The sequence below is a fragment of the Lissotriton helveticus genome, chromosome 3_1, assembly GCF_964261635.1.
Source record: "Lissotriton helveticus chromosome 3_1, aLisHel1.1, whole genome shotgun sequence".
Taxonomy (NCBI): domain Eukaryota; kingdom Metazoa; phylum Chordata; class Amphibia; order Caudata; family Salamandridae; genus Lissotriton; species Lissotriton helveticus.
In genome coordinates this window covers 687,846,256-687,868,327 of record NC_136061.1, presented here as the reverse complement: position 1 = coordinate 687,868,327, position 22,072 = coordinate 687,846,256, and the positions used below count along the sequence as shown (strand labels likewise).

The 22,072-nt window shown below is 45.1% G+C and overlaps 1 protein-coding gene and 1 long non-coding RNA gene across 3 annotated transcripts in view; one reads left to right on the top strand and one right to left on the bottom strand.

Moving 5' to 3' along the window:
• Positions 1-22,072, top strand: part of VPS13C (vacuolar protein sorting 13 homolog C) — a 2,773,485-nt gene that overhangs the window by 1,637,772 nt on the left and 1,113,641 nt on the right. For both annotated transcript variants that reach the window (XM_078680824.1, XM_078680823.1), the window contains exon 57: positions 3,432-3,553. In XM_078680824.1, coding sequence (XP_078536950.1) covers positions 3,432-3,553 — 122 coding nt within the window. The remainder of the gene's footprint in view (positions 1-3,431; positions 3,554-22,072) is intronic.
• Positions 1-22,072, bottom strand: part of LOC144822865 (uncharacterized) — a 790,049-nt gene that overhangs the window by 752,363 nt on the left and 15,614 nt on the right. The window lies entirely within an intron of this gene.

Below are 22,072 nucleotides of genomic sequence, written 5' to 3'. Positions count from 1 at the left end.
TGAAACCAATCACAATGGTATTGGTGAAGATGTAGTAGAAATAGAAATTGCCAATAATAAAAATGATTTAAGTCGTCTCTCGACTATCTCTCCTGTTTCCTTGGACAGAAGTTCCAAATGGTTAAAATCAGTTAATTCATAAACGAAAACCATAAAATTCCCTTCACGTTGCAGAAGCCGGTCCGAAATTTTCCCGACACAGCTCTGATTAAATTCAAAATGGCCGCTATGCAAGGTCACGCTGTGTGACCTTGCATGTTGATGTATCAGCCAACACGTCACAGTGCTTAGCATCTCTTGCGCAGCCCAAGCTTGCTAGACATCAGGCATTCCACAGAGCGAGGAGGGAAGCACGTCAGAGCAGAACACCACCGCCGCTCGAAAAATGCAGCCGATGGCGGTTTCCCCAATGGTCTGCAAAATAACAAAGTAAGTCGTCTTACCCTAAATTTTGCTGGGCAGAAGACAGCGGGGATCCGCAAAAATTCCAGTAGTGAGTAGGTGCAGACGTATCACGGTGAAGGGTTTACAAACAATTAAAACCCTCTTTAGAAAGTACTTGCAGCAAAAATGTTGAATCTGTTTTTAAAGAAGTAATTTTATGCGCAAATCCACGTAGATCCAATCCCAAGTCGTCGCCAATTGTAATGAAGACGAAAAGTTGTATGTATCCAAAGATTTATTGTAGAATGAGCAAAGGAGCCCGGCTTCCCTCCAGGACACCCGAAGCAACTGATGCCCTGGACAGGAACCTGTGAAGGAACAGCAAGAGCAATCCATGCCTCGCTCTGCTCCACGCTCCAAAGTACATTCAAAGGAAAATACAATGCAAGGTACAATACAACAGCAACTTACAGCAGCCTCTTGATGAGGAGCATGAGATGTTCACACTATAAAAAAAATTCCAGGTCCAGATATGGAGCTGTCTTTCACTGTCTCATTTCCTTTACCATTCTGTTGCTGTGTTAAAAAGATGTACGCACACATAAATGGATGTCCCCCAAAAATGAACAGAGTAGCGGTTTATTGAATAGTCTGGTACGTGAGAAGACTGCTCAGCCACCCCGTCAAGCTCCACCACAGGTCTGACTTTCAAGGCCAAACATTGTAAGAACCCCTTGACCGTTCTGGAATGAACTGGTGCCAATATTCATGCAGTACACATTACCACACTTGACTATTCTTATTCCTTTCATATCTGATGTGGTGACATGGTAGTGCTACATAATCTTCTAAATTATATAAATATACACTAATAATAATATCTGCTCATTATGTATGATAAATATGGTCACAAATTTTTACTCTACTTGACACCTTGATTAAAACATGAATCTTTACTCTGGTCTTTTAAGGGTTGTGTAGCAAGATGTGTTCCTTGCCCACCGTGGCTCAAGGGTCAGGGTCGCTATTGACCTGAGTAGGCACTAATTCCTTACATCCAATGGCTCAGCACAGCCTATAAACATTAAGTCGATGATTACATTTGCTGCAGCGTTAGTAATTTTTACCAGCCGTGAGCATGCTGGGTTGAACTTGTGCTGCTGGCCTGGTCCTCGTCTATGTGGGTTGTTCTGTGAATGGGGACCTCTGTGTGCAAAAAAATGAATTCACAGGTTTGTGGGGCCCAGTATGTTTCTTTCAAAACTGTAACAAAATGTATGGCCTGGTAACGAAAGTGACCAGGACTCTAGCGCGCACCACCAATAATTCAAATTCTCCAATAAATACAATCAATTTTGTTTTTATCCCATGTTTAAACAGATAGCATCACAAATTTATTTTGCATTTTGGTAAATACCATGTATATATTAAACATTCAATCAACACGAAAAAATGTGCAATTATTAAGTTCATAAAACACATAAAGTTTTCATCACAGTTGAATAAACCCAATGCATTTCGGGGCACGAGCCCCTTCGTCAGGGGTCGCAACTATGAAGTCTCGAATCCAATCATAAATTGGCTAATAACATTGCACGCGACTGTGAAGTAATCTGAATTCTTGCAACTGCATAAACTGAATTATGAGCTGTTGAGCCCGTCTAGCCTGTGGTTAAATCGATAGCGTTTGACTTGGCAGTTCGAATGAGTTACTCAGCTCACGTAAAACCCGACCGGCTCTCTCTAAATGTGATCCACGACGGTCTTACGTGAGCTGAGTAACTCATTCGAACTGCCAAGTCAAACGCTATCGATTTAACCACAGGCTAGACGGGCTCAACCGCTCATAATTCAGTTTATGCAGTCGCAAGAATTCAGATTACTTCACAGTCGCGTGCAATGTTATTAGCCAATTATTGATTGGATTCGAGACTTCATAGTTGCGACCCCTGACGAAGGGGCTCGTGCCCCGAAATGCATTGGGTTTATTCAACTGTGATGAAAACTTTGTGTTTTATGAACTTAATAATTGCACATTTTTTCGTGTTGATTGAATGTTTAATATATACATGGTATTTACCAAAATGCAAAATAAATTTGTGATGCTATCTGTTTAAACATGAGATAAAAACAAAATTGATTGTATTTATTGGAGAATTTGAAATATTGGTGGTGCGCGCTAGAGTCCTGGTCACTTTCGTTACCAGGCCATACATTTTGTTACTACGCAGTGAGCAGGCACTATTCTAACGCAGCACACGTACCGTTCAAACAATTAAAATATTGGCTAAACGAGTGCAGTCCCCGCACACATTCATTCTTTCAAAACTGTGACAAATCTTCACAAAACGTTTCCCCCAAAATATTCCCCCCAGCTCTTCACTGGAAAGTTTTGGGGTGATCCTTCGAACAGGGGCTGAGAAAAGGAAGATGTCCTAAAATGTGTTTTCCCCATTAATTTTTTCCATAGGAACTTTAGAGACAGCTACATCTCAAACCGCTGAACAGATTTACACCAAATTTGGCAGAAAGCTAGATCCTAGTCCAGAAAGACTGCTTCATGTGAGTTAGTGTAAATCAGTCAGTAGCTCATGAGAAATGAATGCTCAGAATCTTTGTATATAATACACCGCGGAGGATCTGCAGGACCAACAGACCTCATGGTGGGATCTGATTGGCTGCCACCACATCAACAAGGATGTGGCGGCAGCCATATTAGGACTTGGGAGTCAGTCCTGAGTCCTAGAAAAAATCCAAAATAAGACATAAGGGGGCAGAGTAGAATTACACACGTTATAGTTACTTTAGGTCCCAAGTTATAGTTACTTGAGATAAATATAACTGGTATATTTCAGTGGTTTTGTACTTTTGAAACCGCATGTTTTAACTGACATTTTCACCTAACCATAATGTTGCTTTATCCTTTGTTTTTGTGAGGAATATATATTTATAGATATATATGGGTATCTAGATATATATAAAAATATGAGATTCTTAGTGATATTTTTGTTATGTACACCATTAACATATTAACATTTCTTTAACAGATCAAGAATCATTTTGCGGTCCCTTTTAAAATTTACAAATTTGTCTTGAATATGAAGCTGCTGGAACCCATTGGAGTTGCAAAGCCAGAAGAGGAGTTTCACGTGCCATTGGACTCGTACAGGTAGATGTGAAACTCCCCTCTAATAACATAGTTGTGATCAGAGAAGTTCCTCAACTGCTGCAATACTCTAAATAACTTCTTGTTGTTTTTGAAAAGCTACACTGCTTTATAATGTCAAAATGTTTCAAATTAATGTTTATTGCTAATATTTAGATAACATCAGACTGATGTACTCTAATTTCTTTAAGCACAATAGTGCTATAGTGTTTAATGCATGTATTTTCGAAACAAGAAGATAAAGAATGCATTTTTCACCATGTCAACATTTTTAAATCCTGCAGTTTTAGACTATTTAAGCATTCAATATGCATATTGCCTTATTTAGTGTACACATTTCCAGCTTCTGAGATATTGTGTCAGACCTGTAGCATTCTTTTTTATTTTAGAAAAAAATGTAATGCATCCATTGCATAGCTGCTAGTTACTGTTGTTTGATTATAAGAATTTCTTTAGCACACATTTTGAACAGTTATGGATATTTTACAAAAATAGAATAATTTAACAGACTCAACTCATTAAATGAGTTGTATATAATGCATTTATAGAACAGTAAACATTGTTAAGACCTCTTTCACTTTCTAATATTCATGTTAAAATGTATTTCAAGAACACCTATTGAATGTTACTGTTGTCCACCAATACTTAAAACAGAATTTATATTTTAAATGTCTTAACACACCATTGGTTGGGTAGTGGTAAAGTTACATCAGAATCCTTCTTACATATATAATAATGAAACATTAATAATAATATGTAGGAATTGTACTTTCTCATGGGATTCAACACCCATGGATTCTTGGAGCTTAAAAGGAATACAAAAGAAGGCAACTTATAGAATAAAGCAATTCAGAAATGTCAAATTTTATTCTGTTGCTTTTTCATTAGAAGTGATAGGTCCAGTGGTTAATTTTAAAAAAACAAATAAGTGCCGGGTCTCGTCAGTAGGCAGCTTGCACCAGCTCATTTCTCCTGTTAGCACTGCCTAAAACAGAGCCACCTATTCATCAAGAAATTGGGAAGAGGATGTGGCATAATGGCCAGTGCTGCTGACTTCGAAACTGGGGAACCAGGTTCGAGTCTCGGCGTCAGCTCAACATCCTGTGGTTCCGGGCAAACCGCTTAATCTCCCCGTCAATAAATTTGCCCGTAACTGGTGCTCATGAAAAGTGCCAGTGCTGTGCACCTGAAACCACTGGTTCAAATTAAGCAGTGGATAGGTCTTATTCTTAAATGACTACATGATATTCCAAGGGATTCTTTTTAGAAAACCCCTCCTTTGCTTAAAAAAAACAAAGACTTGAGGGACAGTGCAAAATCCACTGCCACTGAACTTTTTAACCCTCTTAATTTCCCTGTTGCCCATGCTATCAAATAGATGTTTCTGTAATGCACTAACTGTTGTTTCAAAATATAGACCTGGGTTTGTTCCTTAGCTTTTAGATTTTCAAAATAAAAGTCTATACATAATACTGCAGTGTGAGATTTATGGAACTCTGGGAAATATATTTAATAAGGTTTCATTATGATTTTAATTAAAACAATTTGTGTTTGTTTGTGTTTGTCAGTCACTCCGTGTACAAAGTCAGACGTCCAGTGAGGTGATTGTTGACCTCGAGCCCTGACGAAATTGCTGCAACAAAAAATAGGCAATGAAACATGTTTGCCCATCTTGAACTGTGGCATGCAGTTGGTTTTTATTTTTGAGTAAGCTCACAATTTTGAATAAAAGCGTTACGTCATATATCTGAGTCTTAACCCAATTTTTAATTAGAGATATATTTTATCTCCTGCACATTACGGGGTCTTTTTCTTTGTTAATACACATATCACTATGTTCACCTCTTATCTTTAAACTGGACACATTTTCTTTTTTATAGGTGAGAAGGTTACTGATGATGAGAAACTTGGGCAAACTGGTGAGAACCTGCCAGTAGATCCGCTGGTGTAGCCATATGAGGGACCGTCTCATCTTCACACATATTTTTCTGTCTTTTTTTTTATACACCTCCTTTAGCTAAGTGTATTGTTGTAATGAGTTGACTGACAAAACTTACACTCATGAAAAATGTAAGATCGCAGACATTTACGACTGGATTAGACTGGCAAACTGTTCCGACCAGCTGTTGGGTAGAGGTGGATCCCCTCAAACACCAGTCCTATGTAAGAAAGTGATTGTCATTTCGCATAGCCAGGTCTATTGTTGTTTAGTGATGTATGAGTGGAGGGTGACCTGGTTAATAGTTTTCCCTCTGGAGCTCCTTGTTGTTAGTAATTCATTATGATTAAGCCTGGGCGGAGTTCGCGTAGCAGCGCTATGCGGAACTCCGCTAAGCAGTTCAATTCGAGTGACATTTCTGCCATACGGGAACACTGATTGCATGTTTGTGGGAAATATCGTGCGAACTTCAGCATGCGTTCGTGCATGGCGCGGCCATCTTGTTTTCTTCTCTCTGTTATGGTGCTGGGGCCTACTTCTCAATCCTGCCTTAATCTTTTCAATCCTTTTTTCTAAAAACTTTTTTTCTGATCTCTATTTATTATCTTTTCCTGTGTCTTCGTAAGTTCATATTTTGTGTTGTTTTCTACTTTTTGTGTGTTTATTATTGCGTTTTGTACTGTTTTTCTATATAGCTTGCTTCCTAATTTTTTTTACTTCCTTTCTTCTCCTCCCTTACTTTTTTACTTTCTACATCACCCCCCCCCCCGTACCCCTCCCAGCATCATGGCAGAGAGTGCAACCCAGGCCAACCCGGGCAAAGTGTGACCAACTCCCAGACAGAGTTTAGTGTATTGGGGCAGGGTGGGGGTGCTTGCCTGGGCCACTAGAACTGTCTGAAGGGCACACTTTGTGCTCTCCTTGCATACTTCAGTTCAAACCAGTTCAGGTAGCTGTTGGCTCCCACTCCTCTGGTGTGAAACTGGACAAAGGACATTGGAGTATTCTCCTCACTGTCCAGCCCCTCCTCTGGGAGGGACCCGTGAATTGTCCCAACTCTTTCCTTTGGGTACTTAATGGCTTACCTGTGGGTGGGTCCCTAGATTCTTTGCGGGAGAAGATTCAGATCAGACACCACTTCATCTTCAAACATTTTGGATTTGCTGGACTTTGCTCTGGACACCAAGACTGCAACTGGAAAGACTCTTGCTGCTCCTTGTCTTCCTGCTAGTCTGCTGCAACATCTGTTCCCGTGCTCCATATAGGATCCTCACATGGCTTGTGGACATCCAAGACAAGGAAAGGGATCTCCCGTGAAGTGAAGGAGTCACTTCACTGCATCGGCAGGCACTGCAACACAGTTGACCGGTCTGCTGATCGTGGGCTCCCACGGACTCTGTAAGGCTCAGCAACACAGGTGGTGGTTCTCCACCTCCCTAGAGGCCTGCACTGCCTTCTCACCAAGTTTGAGGCCAGTATCCCTTGTTGCAACCTCTGGAACAAAACCCCTTGCACTGCATCGACTTGCCGTTTCCAAGGCTTGTTGACTCTCTTCCTCCGAGATGTCAGCGCTCCGAGCAGCTCCAACTTCAAGCATCTCCTGCAGCCAAGATCGTCGTCCTCACCGCATCCCTTGCACCGTGGGCCTGCATCTTTCGTGAACTGCTTGAGGTCCTCTTGCAACTCCTGTGCCTCCGGTCTGTGGGTCCTCCCGAGGGTTTTCTTGGACTCCAGTGGGCTCTCCTGATTGTTCAGGGCGTACTCTGACTCCTCTGATAATGGTGAGTCACTTGGACCTTGCTGGTCCCGACACTGCACCTTTTTCGCTTGCCATGTGTTTTGCAGTTGCCAAGGCTTGTTGGTGCTGCCAATGGACACCGACCCCACAACTCTCGACATCCGACCTGGGACTGCTCGTTAACAGCTCCTGGTCTTCCACAGCGTCACCTGGTCCACACAGCTGCAGCTCCAAGTTCACAGTCAACTCTCCTGCATCACCCGCCATCGGTGGGCATTCGTCTTCCATGCCTCCTGGTCACTCCTGAGTGGCATTGACTCTGTCCCCTCTGCTTGCAGGTACTTCTCATCTTGAATCCACGGGACACTTTCACCTTGTTCATCAGCGGCATCTTTATGAAGTCCTCCATTGAGTTTGACAATGGTTTCTGACACCTCTTCGCACCTATGCACCCAGCTTCCCTGGTGTAGGTATTCCGGTTCCTGGGGTATCCACGGGTGGGGTGGCTCTCCAACCTTCTGTCTTCCACAGGGTTTCATTAGGGTCCTCGGGGAAGGGTCCTTCATCTTTTAAATTGCAACTGCGACTTACCCATTGACTTAAATTGAGCATGTGTTTGTGTTTCCACTCTGCGGTACAAAAGGGGGTGGTGATGGACAGAGCATATGAATCAATCAAACACTCACACCCAGTCAAAAGATCTGGGTTTAATCCATCACCGTTCTTTAGCCCACTCTGCCACCCCAGTTCAGACATGGCTATATGCAAATCAGTCTGACCCTGTGCCTCATGGGAACAGTCCAGCCCGAACTGCCAAGTCATGCCTTCCCTGGACCGGAAACAAGCTTCCGAGGACCGGTTTCTGGCATTCCAGCCGTCTTCAGCCCGGCTTGCTTGAATCCAGTGGCAAAGTGAGCAAGGGACTCACGTCTGAGCATACCCTGCCACACTTATGGCGGCCCAAAGCGGTACAAAAGGGGGTGGTGATGGACGGAGCATCTGAATCAATCAAACACTCACACCCAGTCAAAAGATCTGGGTTTAATCCATCACCGTTCTTTAGCCCACTCTGCCACCCCAGTTCAGACATGGCTCTATGCAAATCAGTCTGACACTGTGCCTCATGGGAACAGTCCAGCCCGAACTGCCAAGCCATGCCTTCCCTGGACCGAAAATGAGCTTCCGAGGACCGGTTTCTGGCATTCCAGCCGTCTTCAGTCCGGCTTGCTTGAATCCAGTGGCAAAGTGAGCAAGGGACTCACGTCTGAGCATACCCTGCCACACTTATGGCGGCCAAAAGCGGTACAAAAGGGGGTGGTGATGGACGGAGCATCTGAATCAATCAAACACTCACACCCAGTCAAAAGATCTGGGTTAAATCCATCACCGTTCTTTAGCCCATTCTGCCACCCCAGCTCAGACATGGCTATATGCAAATCAGTCTGACCCTGTGCCTCATGGAAACAGTCCAACCCGAACTGCCAAGCCATGCCTTCCCTGGACCGGAAACAAGCTTCCGAGGACCGGTTTCTGGCATTCCAGCCGTCTTCAGCCCGGCTTGCTTGAATCCAGTGGCAAAGTGAGCAAGGGACTCACGTCTGAGCATACCCTGCCACACTATGGCGGCCAAAAGCGGTACAAAAGGGGGTGGTGATGGACGGAGCATCCAGAGCGGCCAAAAGCGGTCCGTCCATGCACCGCTTTTGGCCGCCATAAGTACCCCAGATAGCCCGCACAGTGCGACGAGTGGCACCAAGCAAAGGCCTGTTTCCGCAAACAGGGAGTGGGAACCAGTATCCGATGACCATGCACAGGCAGCCCATCCAGGGCCCTCCATTCCCTGTGACATGACAGCCACCGTCTCCAAGTAAAGGTCCGTATCCCCCTCTGGATAGCTCTAAGGAACGTGTCCGGCTGTATAGCCCCAATCACCACATCGGGCTGTATGATGGAATGCACGGGAACAGGTGGAGGAGTCAGATCAGACGTTTGACGAGAAAGCGAGTCCGCCTTCCTGTTTTCCGTGCCTGGTCTATAGGTGATGTGGAAGTGGAAACCAGAAAAGAACAGCATCCACCGCATCTGCCAAAGCGACAGGTGTTTCGCGGCTGTCATGAACTGCAGGTTGCGGTGGTCCGTGTATACTGTTACTTCGTGTCTGGCCCCCATCAGCCAGTGCCTCCACTCCGTGAACGCGTCCTTTATGGCCAATAGCTCCTTCTCCGCTATGTGGTCATTTCTTTCAGCGGGGTTCAGTTTTCGGGACATAAACGCCACGGGGTGCAGCACTCCGGAACGTTGGTGCCTTTGTGACAGAATGGCCCCCACCGCGACCTCAGAGGCGTCCGCCTCCACCACGTAAGGCAAGTCAGGGTTCGGGTGCGCCAGGATAGGTGCCGTCACAAAAGCCTTTTTTAGTGCCACAAAGGCTTCCTGAGCCTCCGCGCCCCACACAAATGGTTGTGATTTTCGCAGCAGCTGAGTTATCGGCGCCACCAACCCCGAGAACCCATCGATGAATCGACGATAAAAGTTGGCGAACCCGATGAAACACTGCACGTCTTTCCCCCCCTGTGGCCTTGGCCAGTCTTCCACGGCCTTGACCTTCCGCGCTGCCATTTCCTGTCCTGCCGGGCTCAACATCACTCCCAGGAACTCCACTGAGGTGACGTGGAAGTCACATTTGCTGAGTTTGCAGAACAGGAGGTGATCTCTGAGTCTCTGGAGAACCGTGACCACGTGGTGTACATGTTCCTCCTCAGTGTTGGAATAGATGAGAATATCGTCAATGTACACCACTACGTACTCATCCATGATGTCTCGGAAAACCTAATTCAGAAAGTATTGAAAGGCCGCAGGGGCATTGCATAGCCCGAACGGCATGACGAGGTATTCGAAGAGGCCGAATCTGGTCTTAAACGCCGTCTTCCACTCGTCGCCGTCGCTCATACGTACCAGATGGTATGCCCCTTTGAGGTCTTGCTTCGTGTATATCCGGGCCTTTTTTACTTGTTCCAGCAAGACATTGATAAGTGGCAGGGGGTACCTGTTCTTGACTGTAATAGCGTTCAGCTCCCTGAAGTCCACACAGGCCCGCAACTCCCCGTTGGCCTTTGGAATAAAAAAAAGGGGTGAAGCAGCCGGTGATTTAGAGGGTCTGATGAACCCCAAATCCAGGAGCTTATCTAGATAAGAGCGCAGATGGAGGTTCTCGGGTTCGGTTAATGCATACAGCCTACCACTGGGGACGCAGGCCCCGGAACCAAGTCGATCTGACAATCGTAGATCCGATGCGGTGGAAGGACCTCTTCCCGAGCCTCATCGAAGACATCCTGAAAGTCACGGTAGGCCCCGTGTAACGTAACAGCCTTTTCTGCCGCTGTAGCCACCATGTGTTCTGTTTCGGGGTCGGTGGTGCCCTCCTGTCGTACCCTGCAACGATGGCGACAGCGCAAAGACGACATTCGGACCAGGTGGGTTACCCAGTCAATGGTCGGGTTGTGCTTCTGGAGCCACGGCAGTCCTAGGATGATCCCATATTGCGGCGCACGGATGATACTGAAGTCTATGTCCTCTTCGTGTTCATCCCCGAATCTTACTGGCAGTATTCCTGTGTGGTGCCCTATGGGGCCCGTGACCAGTTTTCTTCCATCCACCGCATACACGTCCTCGGGTATCTTCTTGGGGATGAGGGTTATACCCAACCGTCGAGCCTCGTCTTCATCCATGAAGAGGCCAGTGGCCCCTGAGTCCACCATGGCCTCTATGGGACTCCACCTGGCTTCTATGGATACTTGAATGGTGACGTATAGGTGCTGTGGTTTCGAACGAGTATGACACGACAGAGAAGGGATGCTAGCACGACTCCGAGAGGCCCCTTCGCTGCTCAGGGAGTCCATTAGTTTTCCGCCTGGATGTCCACCGCTGCAGATACCGGTCTATTGATCCTGAAACGGCTGGCCTTTGGTTTGACAGGGCACTCACGGACGTAGTGCCCTTTCTTGCCGCAGTATAAGCATAGGCCTTGTTTACGGCGTGTCTCTTTTTCCGTGGCTGTAAGACTGGCCCGAATTGCCCCTATATCCATGGGTTCCGCCTTGGTAGTGGAGCTGCCCTCTGTGGTCCCTGGTGTTCCCGGTACTGGCATGGGTTCCCCTTTCTTTTTGTGGTCTCCCTTGCGTTCGCCTAACCGATGATCCAAGCGTAGTACCAGGGCGATAAGACCTTCGCAAGTCTTGGGCTGGGGATCAATCTGGGCAACTACATCCTTGAGCTCCTCGCTCAATCCCTGATGGAACAAAGCTATCTGTTTCGCGACCGGCCATATGGTTTCCGCCACCAAACGACGAAAGGAGTTCAGGTAGTGCACCACGTCGTGGTTGCCCTGACGCAGCTCAAGCAGTTCACGGTCTGCGGTGTAGGTATCAGCCCTTCTATCGAAGACCTTCAGAAATTCCTCACGAAACGCCCCCCAATCGCATAGAATGGGGTCATCCCTGCTCACCAAGGGCACTGCCCATTGTGCAGCGTTTCCAGCGAGGTACGATATGAGAAAGGCCACTCGAGCCTGGCTCGTAGGAAAGGACTTTGGGTTTGCAGGACAGGTGCAAGGCCACTTGCGTCATGAACACCTGCACCGTATCAGGATCGCCGCTGTAGCGTTCTGGGGTGGCCACGGAGCATGAGGGGCAGTTTGGCTGCCAGCGTCAAAGGGGTTCCTCTGGGTGGCTTCGAACCTCGCCTTTAGGTCCGCGGTTTCCTGCCTGGACGCCGTTAACTCGACCTGGACGGCGGCCAGAGCCGCCACCACGTCATCCAGAGTGGCCATGGTCTGCTTCCTTCGATCGGGAGAGGATTGCGATTGGAGAAGGGTCGGATATTATGTAATCTCCCTATGTCTCAGGATCGTGGAAGCAAATGAGAAAACCATAGAAACCACACGGGATAACGAGAGCTGTTTGTTTAATGTACACAAGAACACTCAACAAAGAGGAAACAAAAGGAAATGGCAATGTTCAGTCTTGCGAAACAAAACGTTTGAGATACTTTACCCATCAGTTGTATGCCCGGTATACAAGGAGGGCGGAGGTCCAACCGTCCTCTGCATGAATACCGGTCCCGGTATTCGGCCAACAGAGGACACCGTGCAGAGTAACGGCCGAAAATGCCGCTCGAAATAGACTGATGGGTTGGGGGGTAAGGTAATGCGTCCTAGCGCTGAAGGACTCACATCTCGGTAATACCCAGCCGGGCAGACTACCGATGATCCTTTCAGTGTTCCCGAAGCCCCACAACAGAGACGCGGCAAACACCTCCCTTGGTGTGCGTCTCTGTTCCAATTCCTTCTGGGGAGCGTAGAAACCAACGCTCAACCCAGACTCCGAGTTGTTGTTCACGGAATGAGCAGCCGCTCACTTCCGAATCCTCCGTTCCTTTTCCCTGACAGCGAGACTGTGTTGACGGAGCAGGCAAGGTAAATGTCCCCGAAATCCAAGGTACAGCGGGACAGCGCAAACCGGACGGCAAGAATTCAAAATATCCGACGTGTTCCCAGGAGTCACTGCGTCTTAAGTACGCCTTCCGTTGCGCTTGCTAATCGCGCATGGCCTGCTGGATCATGTAGTTCTCATGACGCGATGATCGGCGTTTCTTCCCGCCTGTTGCTGTTCACGGAGGCAAGCCGCGCCCTGGGGATTCTGACAAATGCATGTTATCTCCTCAAGGTCAAAGCATGTCAGTTCCCAGCCGTTCACAACTCAAAAGCTGTGGGATTTTCCATTTTTAAATGGAACAGCATGATGTTAAAAAACCCTTTCTTTCGTCTAAGAGAAGAAACAGACTCAACCTCTTTTGACCTCCATAAAAACCCTGCGTTCTATTTCTAAATGCTCTGCTCTTCTGTTTAGCTAATTCAGGAAAATTTAAACTATCATTTGTGTATAGGACTATTGGTAACTAAAAGACAAAACATTGGCAACATTAAAAAGTCACATACAAAATCTCATGGTACTTCTGTAACAATATCTGGGGTAGCATCAGTCAAAGAAAGTCTGTTTGTTTAGTTTGTAACCGTCAACTGTCATGGGCAAAGAATTATCACATTTGTGCACCAGCTATATAAAATCATTTTAAACATTAGTTGTTGGGGTCACCAACCCTGTTTCTGTGAAATCATACCAAACTGCTTTTCTGTCTATATGGGCCATTTTACCACTAGTGCTACCTGCCATAAGCAAATCACATTTTCTCTCACGCTGTTCTGTCCAGTATCTTTTAGTGTGCACAAGCACAGAGTCATGTGCATTTGACTTCTTTCTTCCCTGCTAAAAGGGGCACATTGCTTTTGGGTAAAATCACAAAATACATTTTTAAACCTTTGAATTAACCAGTCATACACACTCTGCTGTTGTACACTTTCAAAATCATATGGTTGCACTTGTCTTTTAAAGCACTGTTTATCATGCACTGTTGGGTCTGATTTATTTCCACCACTGGTGATCGTTAATTCTAAAACACGGGTCTGCTTATCTTGCACATTCCTTTCTGACTGAAAACCCTCTTCGGAAGAATTAATTAAAACAGCCTGTGTAATTGGCAACCTGACTAGATTTTCTGTAACATTTTTCACATGGAAATCATGCACGTTTAATTCTGTTGTCAATGGAATATTTCACACTGGGCATCAATTAACATTTCCTTCAGCTCTTTTTGCAAATGCTCAAATTGTGGATGCATGTTAAACAACACAAATAACCCCACTATCTCTTTCTGAAATGTCCTCCCACCTTTCAGGGTTATATTCTGAGATGTTACATTCATGTTGCAGCTGAGAACATTTTAAATGCATTTCTTTTTACCGAACACTGTAAAGGGATCCCGCCCTTTCTGCCTAACGTAAACAAGCTATTCACAAGCCCTTTATACAAAACACCTTTAAACACACAGCAATTCTCATTCAACCCAACACAATTAGCTCACTCATGAGCCAGAACACCATATGGGCTTCCCCCATAAAAATAAAACAACTGATATCTGAGAGTCTGCTTTCAATTGCAAAAAAAACCAACAATATTTTCCCCTTTTAAATCAACGTTCATATCCTGCAACCGACTACGCCAAATTGTAATGACCTACTTCTCTGTATATTTTGGTGCTTCTGTCAGTCACCAGGCCATTACTTACCACATCCTTTCTCAGGATCCACAAAGACACCACATTTCACAATACTTACCCAAGAAAGAAATAAACACTGACAACATATAAGACCATTGCAGAGGAGCTCGCAAATAACAAGTCACAACACCTCCCCATCCGAGAGGGTATACAGCAAGTCACAACCCCTCCCCATCCGATAGGGTACACAACGCATGCTCCTCCTAGCAATGTATTGGATAGAGTAATTAGAATTTAGACGTCCCTGATGGGAGTCGATTTCCCTTCCGTATCAAAAATTACCCATTAGAGGGAAATCGCCCATCCCTCTGTAAGTACTTGGTAAAAAAAAGGGTCCCGACCTTCCCTCACAAGGAATGCAAACAAATGATATGCTCTAGGGTTTCTTTATTACATGATAATAGAATGACAAGGAAGAAGAACACAGTAAACATTTGTAGCAATCACCAACACATACATATACATAGAACCTGAAAATGAAAGCATAGTTAGATACAATAAGTACACCTGGAACACCTCACCATAATCTTAGGCGTCTTGTCATCTGAAGAAGGGTCCGTCTCTCTTTCCCTCTCTGGTTGGGTCAGGACTCTCTGTTGCACAAACACGTCTGCACTGTGATGTATCATCAGACCGCCAAAACACCAGACCAGCATCTCTGCATCTCTGCATCTCAGCATCTCCCTCTCTCGGACCCCATTTCTCTAATATAGAACTCTATCCTCTATTGAAGCTTCTGGAAGAACCCGCCTACCTTTCTCACAAGATTCCTGTACCTTTCCACACCAGGCACCCAACAGCAGCTGGCCAAGCGTTTTGTTATGAAGCCAATGAGAAGAAGGCACATTCCTCTTGATAAGAACTGGTTTGCTCTGGTTCACTGCTGGTGAACAACACATGGATGGATAACCTCTCACTTAAAGAGGCTCAGAAGATGGCAGCAGTTTAGAATATGGAGTTGATCAAGCATAGGCCTCTACTACTTGGAAAGCAGAATGATATTAGACCACGTCAAAGCCAATAGGCTAAAGTCATAATTCACCTAACTCAAATAACACTATGCACTTAATCCCTCAGTATCCACTATGGAGCACCTGTGTGCACCATCACCAACAACACTGTACCTTGACATCCCATACCTTCTATTCTTTGGCAAACATTATTCTACTGAAAAACAGCACGAGTAAAGAACAGAAGAGAAATTGGCATATGCAAGACCATCCTACATTAAGGCTAAGGTAACATACCACACTAAAGTCAGTACACAGTGGTGGTGATCGAGGGTCATCACAGAGCATCAGATCACTAAAGTGGCTGATTCACTACAAATACATATTTTTTATAAATACACTGTGTGGTTCTTTTTCACTTAATCTTTACCAATATGATTACGTTCTGGTAAAACAAGCTGCTTTACACTGCTTCTGGACTAAGCCTGAAGGCTGCTCTCCACAGCTACCACTTAGAGAGCTTTCAAAGGTTGTCTAAGACCACTAAAATCACAATAAGGGTTGTCTGGTTTATTGCAGGGTGCTACACTTACATAAGTGAGCACCATATACTAATCCAGCCTCCTACACATCCTTCGAAGTTATGGGTGCAAAGCCTCTGGTCCTTGCATCATGAATTGTGATTATGTGTGTTACTAGCTTGAATTAAAAGGAAATATTTGTAATGACTTACTTGTGGAGGGTAATGGTATGTTTAATAGTAATGCCCTATAGAGTACCCAGGCTGCTTGACTTAGTTAAATTCTATGCCATCTAATTTGTTTAAAAAAAGTAACTTTTGAAAGTTTGAGAAACCGCGTTCTACTACCACTGCCAGCACTGCATACTTCTAAATCTGCTTCAGCCAACTGCCAGTGCGGGCACTGGGCAGTGCTTACAATGCTGGCTGGATTGCCACTGTCAAAACAGGGTGTAATAGTTTACAGTATCGTTTGTTAAGAACAAATCCATAGGCAGCTTTATTCTATTGCTCGTTAAAGAGCATAATTGCTTCACAATGACGGAAAAGGCTAAGTGTACAAAAAGTAATCCATTATAAAAACTTTTTATTCATACAAAAAGGACATTAAAACAGAGTTCTTTTTTTGAGCAGGGATAAACACTGCCTGTAAAATCACAAAACACAATCTCATTGTTCTTTCAGTACATCTAAGCGCCTCGATATATTTTTTCAATGGATACAGTCCTTTGCAACTACTTTCAATACATTCATCGTTGAAATGCAACCATATTAATCTGATACAAAATTATCAAAAATACTAAAGTAAAATCTCAAGTCCAGAAAAAAGAGAATTTTTTTCAATGTTTATATTCAAATTGAGAGACACAATATGGTGGACTTGGTCATTGATGAATCTTCATGGAATTGTCTCACACGAATAGTTTACAGTATCTCCAGTACCTAGTGGCAACTGGTAATCCTTTCAAGTGCGAGGGTGCAGTATCTTTTGGGATCTGCATCGAGCCAGATCAACTATCTGAAGAGGAGTTTGGGGTGAAAGGATTCTCCTTTTAGTATCGTTTGAAAAAACAAGTCAAATTGCGTATTTTAAACAGATTTTCACATAACTATGCTAAAAAGCTATCTGATCTGAAATGTTGCACCACTTTGATAGTGTGCCAACAAAGCCTGGAGTGTATTGTATGTTCACTCGCCATAGGACCATTTTAAGAATATTGTGACAAATAATGCGTTTTGCCTCTCAAATACTTCCACAAATGGCTAAGAAGATATAGATGATTCAGACAGCTAAAGAAATGCAACTGCATGTGTCTATCCTTTAAATGGCATCTACCTCCCTCTCTGCATTTCTTCGTTCTAATTCCTTTCAGTTTCCACTCTCCCCCTTATAAGTAAATTCCCAGTAGCATACTATGAATCAGAATCTTTCAGAAGTGACAAGGTGGAAAGGTTAAGAATTACACACATCTTGCAAACTTAGGTATAGTACAAGCAGAGTTAGACAGATTTAACAGGCTCAAACAAAAAAGTTTATCAGTTTATGGAGCGTTTACGGGCTCGGACAGCAAGTGGATTCGACCAATTTTACTGAATAGGATTTCAAAAAGCTTTACTGATTATCACGGAAATGTGTGGAAGTATGTATTTTGAAACAGTAATTTTTCTAAACCTCTGCTTGTCCGTTTATGAAAATATAAATATTTTCCTACCACATGCATGCTTTTCATCATGGAATAAAACAAGCCAATCCCAAATAAAATTTGATCAATTTTCTGGAAAAACACAGTTTGTGTCCGGAAATGCCACCTTTTCATTTTTTTTTTTTTTTTTTTTGAAAACCTTTATTAGGTAATATAATCAACAAATACGGGCCTACAACCCACAGGCCGGCCTCGACAACAGTTAAAGCACAATAGCAGGCAAGGATGAGACTCAGCAGCGTGGCCAAGCAAGCACGAGTAATACAAATTGCAGTATAAATAAGTGCGCTGCCGAGAAGCAGGATAAGTGAAGGTTTTAATTTTTTAAGGTTTTAAACGTGTCCAAAGCAAGGAAAGTCAAAAAGGATCTGAGTCCAAACAATACGTCCAGGACCGAAGCGGGCAGTGGTTTTCAGAGAAATCGGCAAACATTATTCACAAAACAAACGGCTGGAGGCGAGTAGATCAGGATAGATGACGAGCACACATCGTATAATACACCCCAGCCACTACCCACATCTCCCAATTCACCCCATGACCCGAGAAAATAGGAGAAGAAAAGAATAAAAAAAGGAAGAAGAAAAAAAGAAAGGCCCATAGGAACTAAAACGAGCAAAGAAAAACCCCCCCACACCCCCCCCACCCTACACGCATGCAGAGGCTACGGCCTACCCCCCCCTAGCAGGTGTCTGTCGCCCCAAAAGAGTACCCGAAATTCAGAAGAAAGAAAAAGAAGGAAAAAGAAAGCACATAAGACCGGAGGAGGGCCAGAGAAATTACCAAAACAATCAATACTTTTTCCCGCGGCCACCCAACCCCGGACCCCGACCCAGCACCTAATTAACCTTTACCTCCAACAATTGTCCAGCACAGCCCCAGCAATACACACAGAAGGGTGCAACAGAAAAAGGAGAAACATCCTCAGCCCTGTCCCCTACGATCCAGCATGAGAGCAGAGTCCAGGGCTAAAAAAGTCAACGTGGACGGAGAGGGAAACTGCGAGATCCACCGCCGAAGGCGAGGCACTTGAAATGAGTCACACCGGCTGGGAGGTCGAACACAAAAGTCAAGAGAAGCCACTGCTGCTTGCCCGAAGACGGTACAGTGGGAAGCAAGACCAAGCAACAATTCAACCGTAGCAGCAGGCCAGGACAAGGGCATCAAATCCAGGAAGAAGCGAAGCGGCCCGCCATCAGAAGACAAAGGAAATGGAAAAAATGGCGTCCGAAGCAGATGTAACCGCCATAGAGAAAGATCATCAGTGCCAGACCTCTTCGAATCAACCACGGAGAGCGCTGCAGCGGAAACTGAGGTCTGACCAACTATCGCCTCCACACGCTCCAGGATAGACAATCCACCGTAAACAAGTGGAGGATGTGGCGTAGTGGGCAGCACTGGAAGGCAATCACTGCCAGCCGGAGAAATCGCAGCAAGCCGGTCCCCCAATCCTCGGGCAGTGTCACGAAAGTAAACCAGAAGATCCTCCAAAGCAGCCAACACATCACGAGGCCCCAGCGGTGCATCCGGAAAGGAGGATGCAGCAATGTCCCCCGCCCAGGGCGAACGGCAGCAGAGCCCTTCAGAAAGCAAGTCACCATTCGCAGCCATCGACTTAGAACAGGTCTGCAGAGGATCAGCGAAGCACCGCTGGGATAGAAACATGGGGACAGCCGATCAAGAAACAGCCCCTACTGTAGTAATGCCGGCCAACAGTCAGCCCCCGAAATGAGGAGAGAACTCCGCCTGCAGGCGCTGGGTGCACGAAGCGGAAAATGGCGTCCGCCACCGGGGTAGAGCAACAAAGAGACAGACCGGGCACCTCCAAGCTGGGCAAGGATACAATGTGGTTGCGCCGTTACAATGTATCCAGGCGCATAGGGTCGCCGAGCGGAGGGAAGCGTTGCAGTTCGTGGCTGCAGCAGCGATAAGGCCAGCTCACCAACGCGACTCCGGCCGACCGGCTCCTCCTCCACCACGGCGGCCGCTGTTGTTGTGTACGCTTCCGGCCGTACCCACAGGCTATGGCCCGGCTGCGATCCCTCGGAGGGCCGGGAAGAGCGCAGGGACGTCTCACCACCGGTAATGCTCGTATTGCGCCGGGAAGCACATCGACGTGTTCAGGAGCATTTCACGGGAGCACTTGTCGTGTGGAGGTACAGGATATGCGGCAGGATTGTGAGGAAAGGCACAAGGGTCGGGGGAGCCGAGAAACTAGGCGGCCATCACGGCTGCAGGCTAGGCTCCTCCTCCGAGCCCCCCACCTTTTCATTTTTAATGAGCACATACTTGACACCCAATTTTAGTAAGAAGTGGTTTACGTTGTGAACTCTGTGACATATACAACAGGAAGTGTTTTGTACGTCGTTAACTCTGTGATAGATACAGTATGAAATATATGTGCACTGTTTAATACTAAGTGAAATTTAAACCACACATTTCTGATATAGAAGGGGCAACATATGTTAGGTTTTCTTTGTGTTTATGTGTAACTGTATGTTTGCTATTTAGTTGTATGAGAATTAAAGTACTTTTTCTTTTTAAGATTGAAAGCACTGGCTGGACTTTTATATATTAAGGATTCTGGGTTTCGTCATGACACCACCTCCCTGAGAAAGCCCGTAGCTTTCCACCATGACGGTCACATAGTTAAGTGATGTTGTACGTGTGCTCAGTTTGGGGCAATTAGTGAGATGACCCCAGAGTTTTGGCTCAACCCCTTGTTGATCTTCTTCATGTGTAATTGTTTAGGCACCAGTTGTGTTAGCCTCTAAATGAAATAATGGCATGGCTTATTACAAATAAAGACATTTTGAACTTGGATATCTTAATTGTTTTAAGTTCTATGAAAAAGGGACCTTTCATGGTGTGATCCAATGACAAATACATTTGGCAGAGATTTTACATTGGCTTTTTTTCAAAACACATTTTATTAGTCTGCACAAATATAAATGCAAAGCCCCGAACCCCGGGTTCTGTTGCACACAGCAATGGAATGAGCACAGCAGTGTCAGACATTTTCATACAAAACAAACACCCCCCACCCCCCAGGTTGCGCTGCTACCATATACCAGTTCACTAAGAACAATAAGTAAAACAATTAGCACATGCCAGATCCTTCAGGGCACCGTGGGATTTTACATAGTTAACTTTATATTGTTTACTACTGAGGCTTTCTTACCCAAATCTCTAGATGGGCTTGTAAGGTCTGGCCATCTTTTGTCAGTATATACATGTATGTTTAGTATTTAGGTGTCCGTGAATTAAAATACTTTTTATTTTGAAAGTAAAAAGCACTAACTAGACATTAATTTATTATGCCTTATTGTGTGATTTGCTGAGGTTTGAGTTATAAACTCGCAACATCTCTGAGCTCCTCTGTCAAGTGCTAAAGGTGTACTTTTTTGGCTCAATAGGGAGGTGGCACTAGAACAACAGAGTCAAAATACTCACACTGTCATAGTTGGAGCTCAGTAGCCTTTGATAACCCTGGACACTTCTCCCTCCAAACCAGTTTCTACATTTCAACATTATCTGCAATGGAGGTTGTTCTTGCTTACCACCCCAGAAGAAACCAGCATTGGCATAGCCAATAGGTCTCGCCTTTTGGACTTTAAAAGTGTTGGCACTTGAGTATTTTATATTCATTGAGGCTCGACCTAAAAAACGACATGGATTTTACTTGATGGGTGAGTAGAGCATGCAGAGGAATACAGGTAAAAAATATCCTGTGCCCTCATGTAAATAATCCAACACCAACCAGCGGTAGTGCCCCCAGAGTCACCTGAGGTGCAGTGGCTCACCTTCACAACATGTAGGGGTATACTTTCTGCTTACTCTTGATGAGTAGAGTTGCGCTCCTCAGGAGGAACTGTAGGACAACGTGGAACACACTCAAAGGACCTGTAGAGTGTAATCACATCTGGGAGTAACAGAGGATCCGGCAGAAACGTTGAACAGAGACAGTGTCGACTCAGTGGAAAGGACTTGCATCTCTGCAATAACACACATAGGCACATGCAGTTTGTTTGCAAAGTTCATAAAAGGTGGAATATCCTGAAATAAAAAAACACACGCACACATACACTCACACTAACGCACACACACACACTCCCTCTCAGTCTCTCTCTGTCTCTCTCACTCTCTCTCTCTGGCAGGATGGTAAGGGATTGCCGCTTTATAAAAACCACACTCTTTTGGGTTTTGTAGATCACTTTAAGTGAGGTGAAAAGTGAACATCTACGGAAGGAAGAAGAAATAGTTTAGGAAACCTTTTAGCGCCACGACAGATATAATTCCACTTGATCTTGTGTCCTCGCTGAATAAGTATCATGTTAAGCTCACTCAGTGCGGCCGTAGGATTCTGTGCAGAGGGCTACTCCTTCACGGTCTGTTATGTGCAGTCCAGCCTTTTATTCTTAGAAATCCACAAGAGTGCTCAGGTGATGTTGGCTCCTTAAAACAGACCAGCTAGAGTCTTCCACCCCCCCAACCTCCCCATC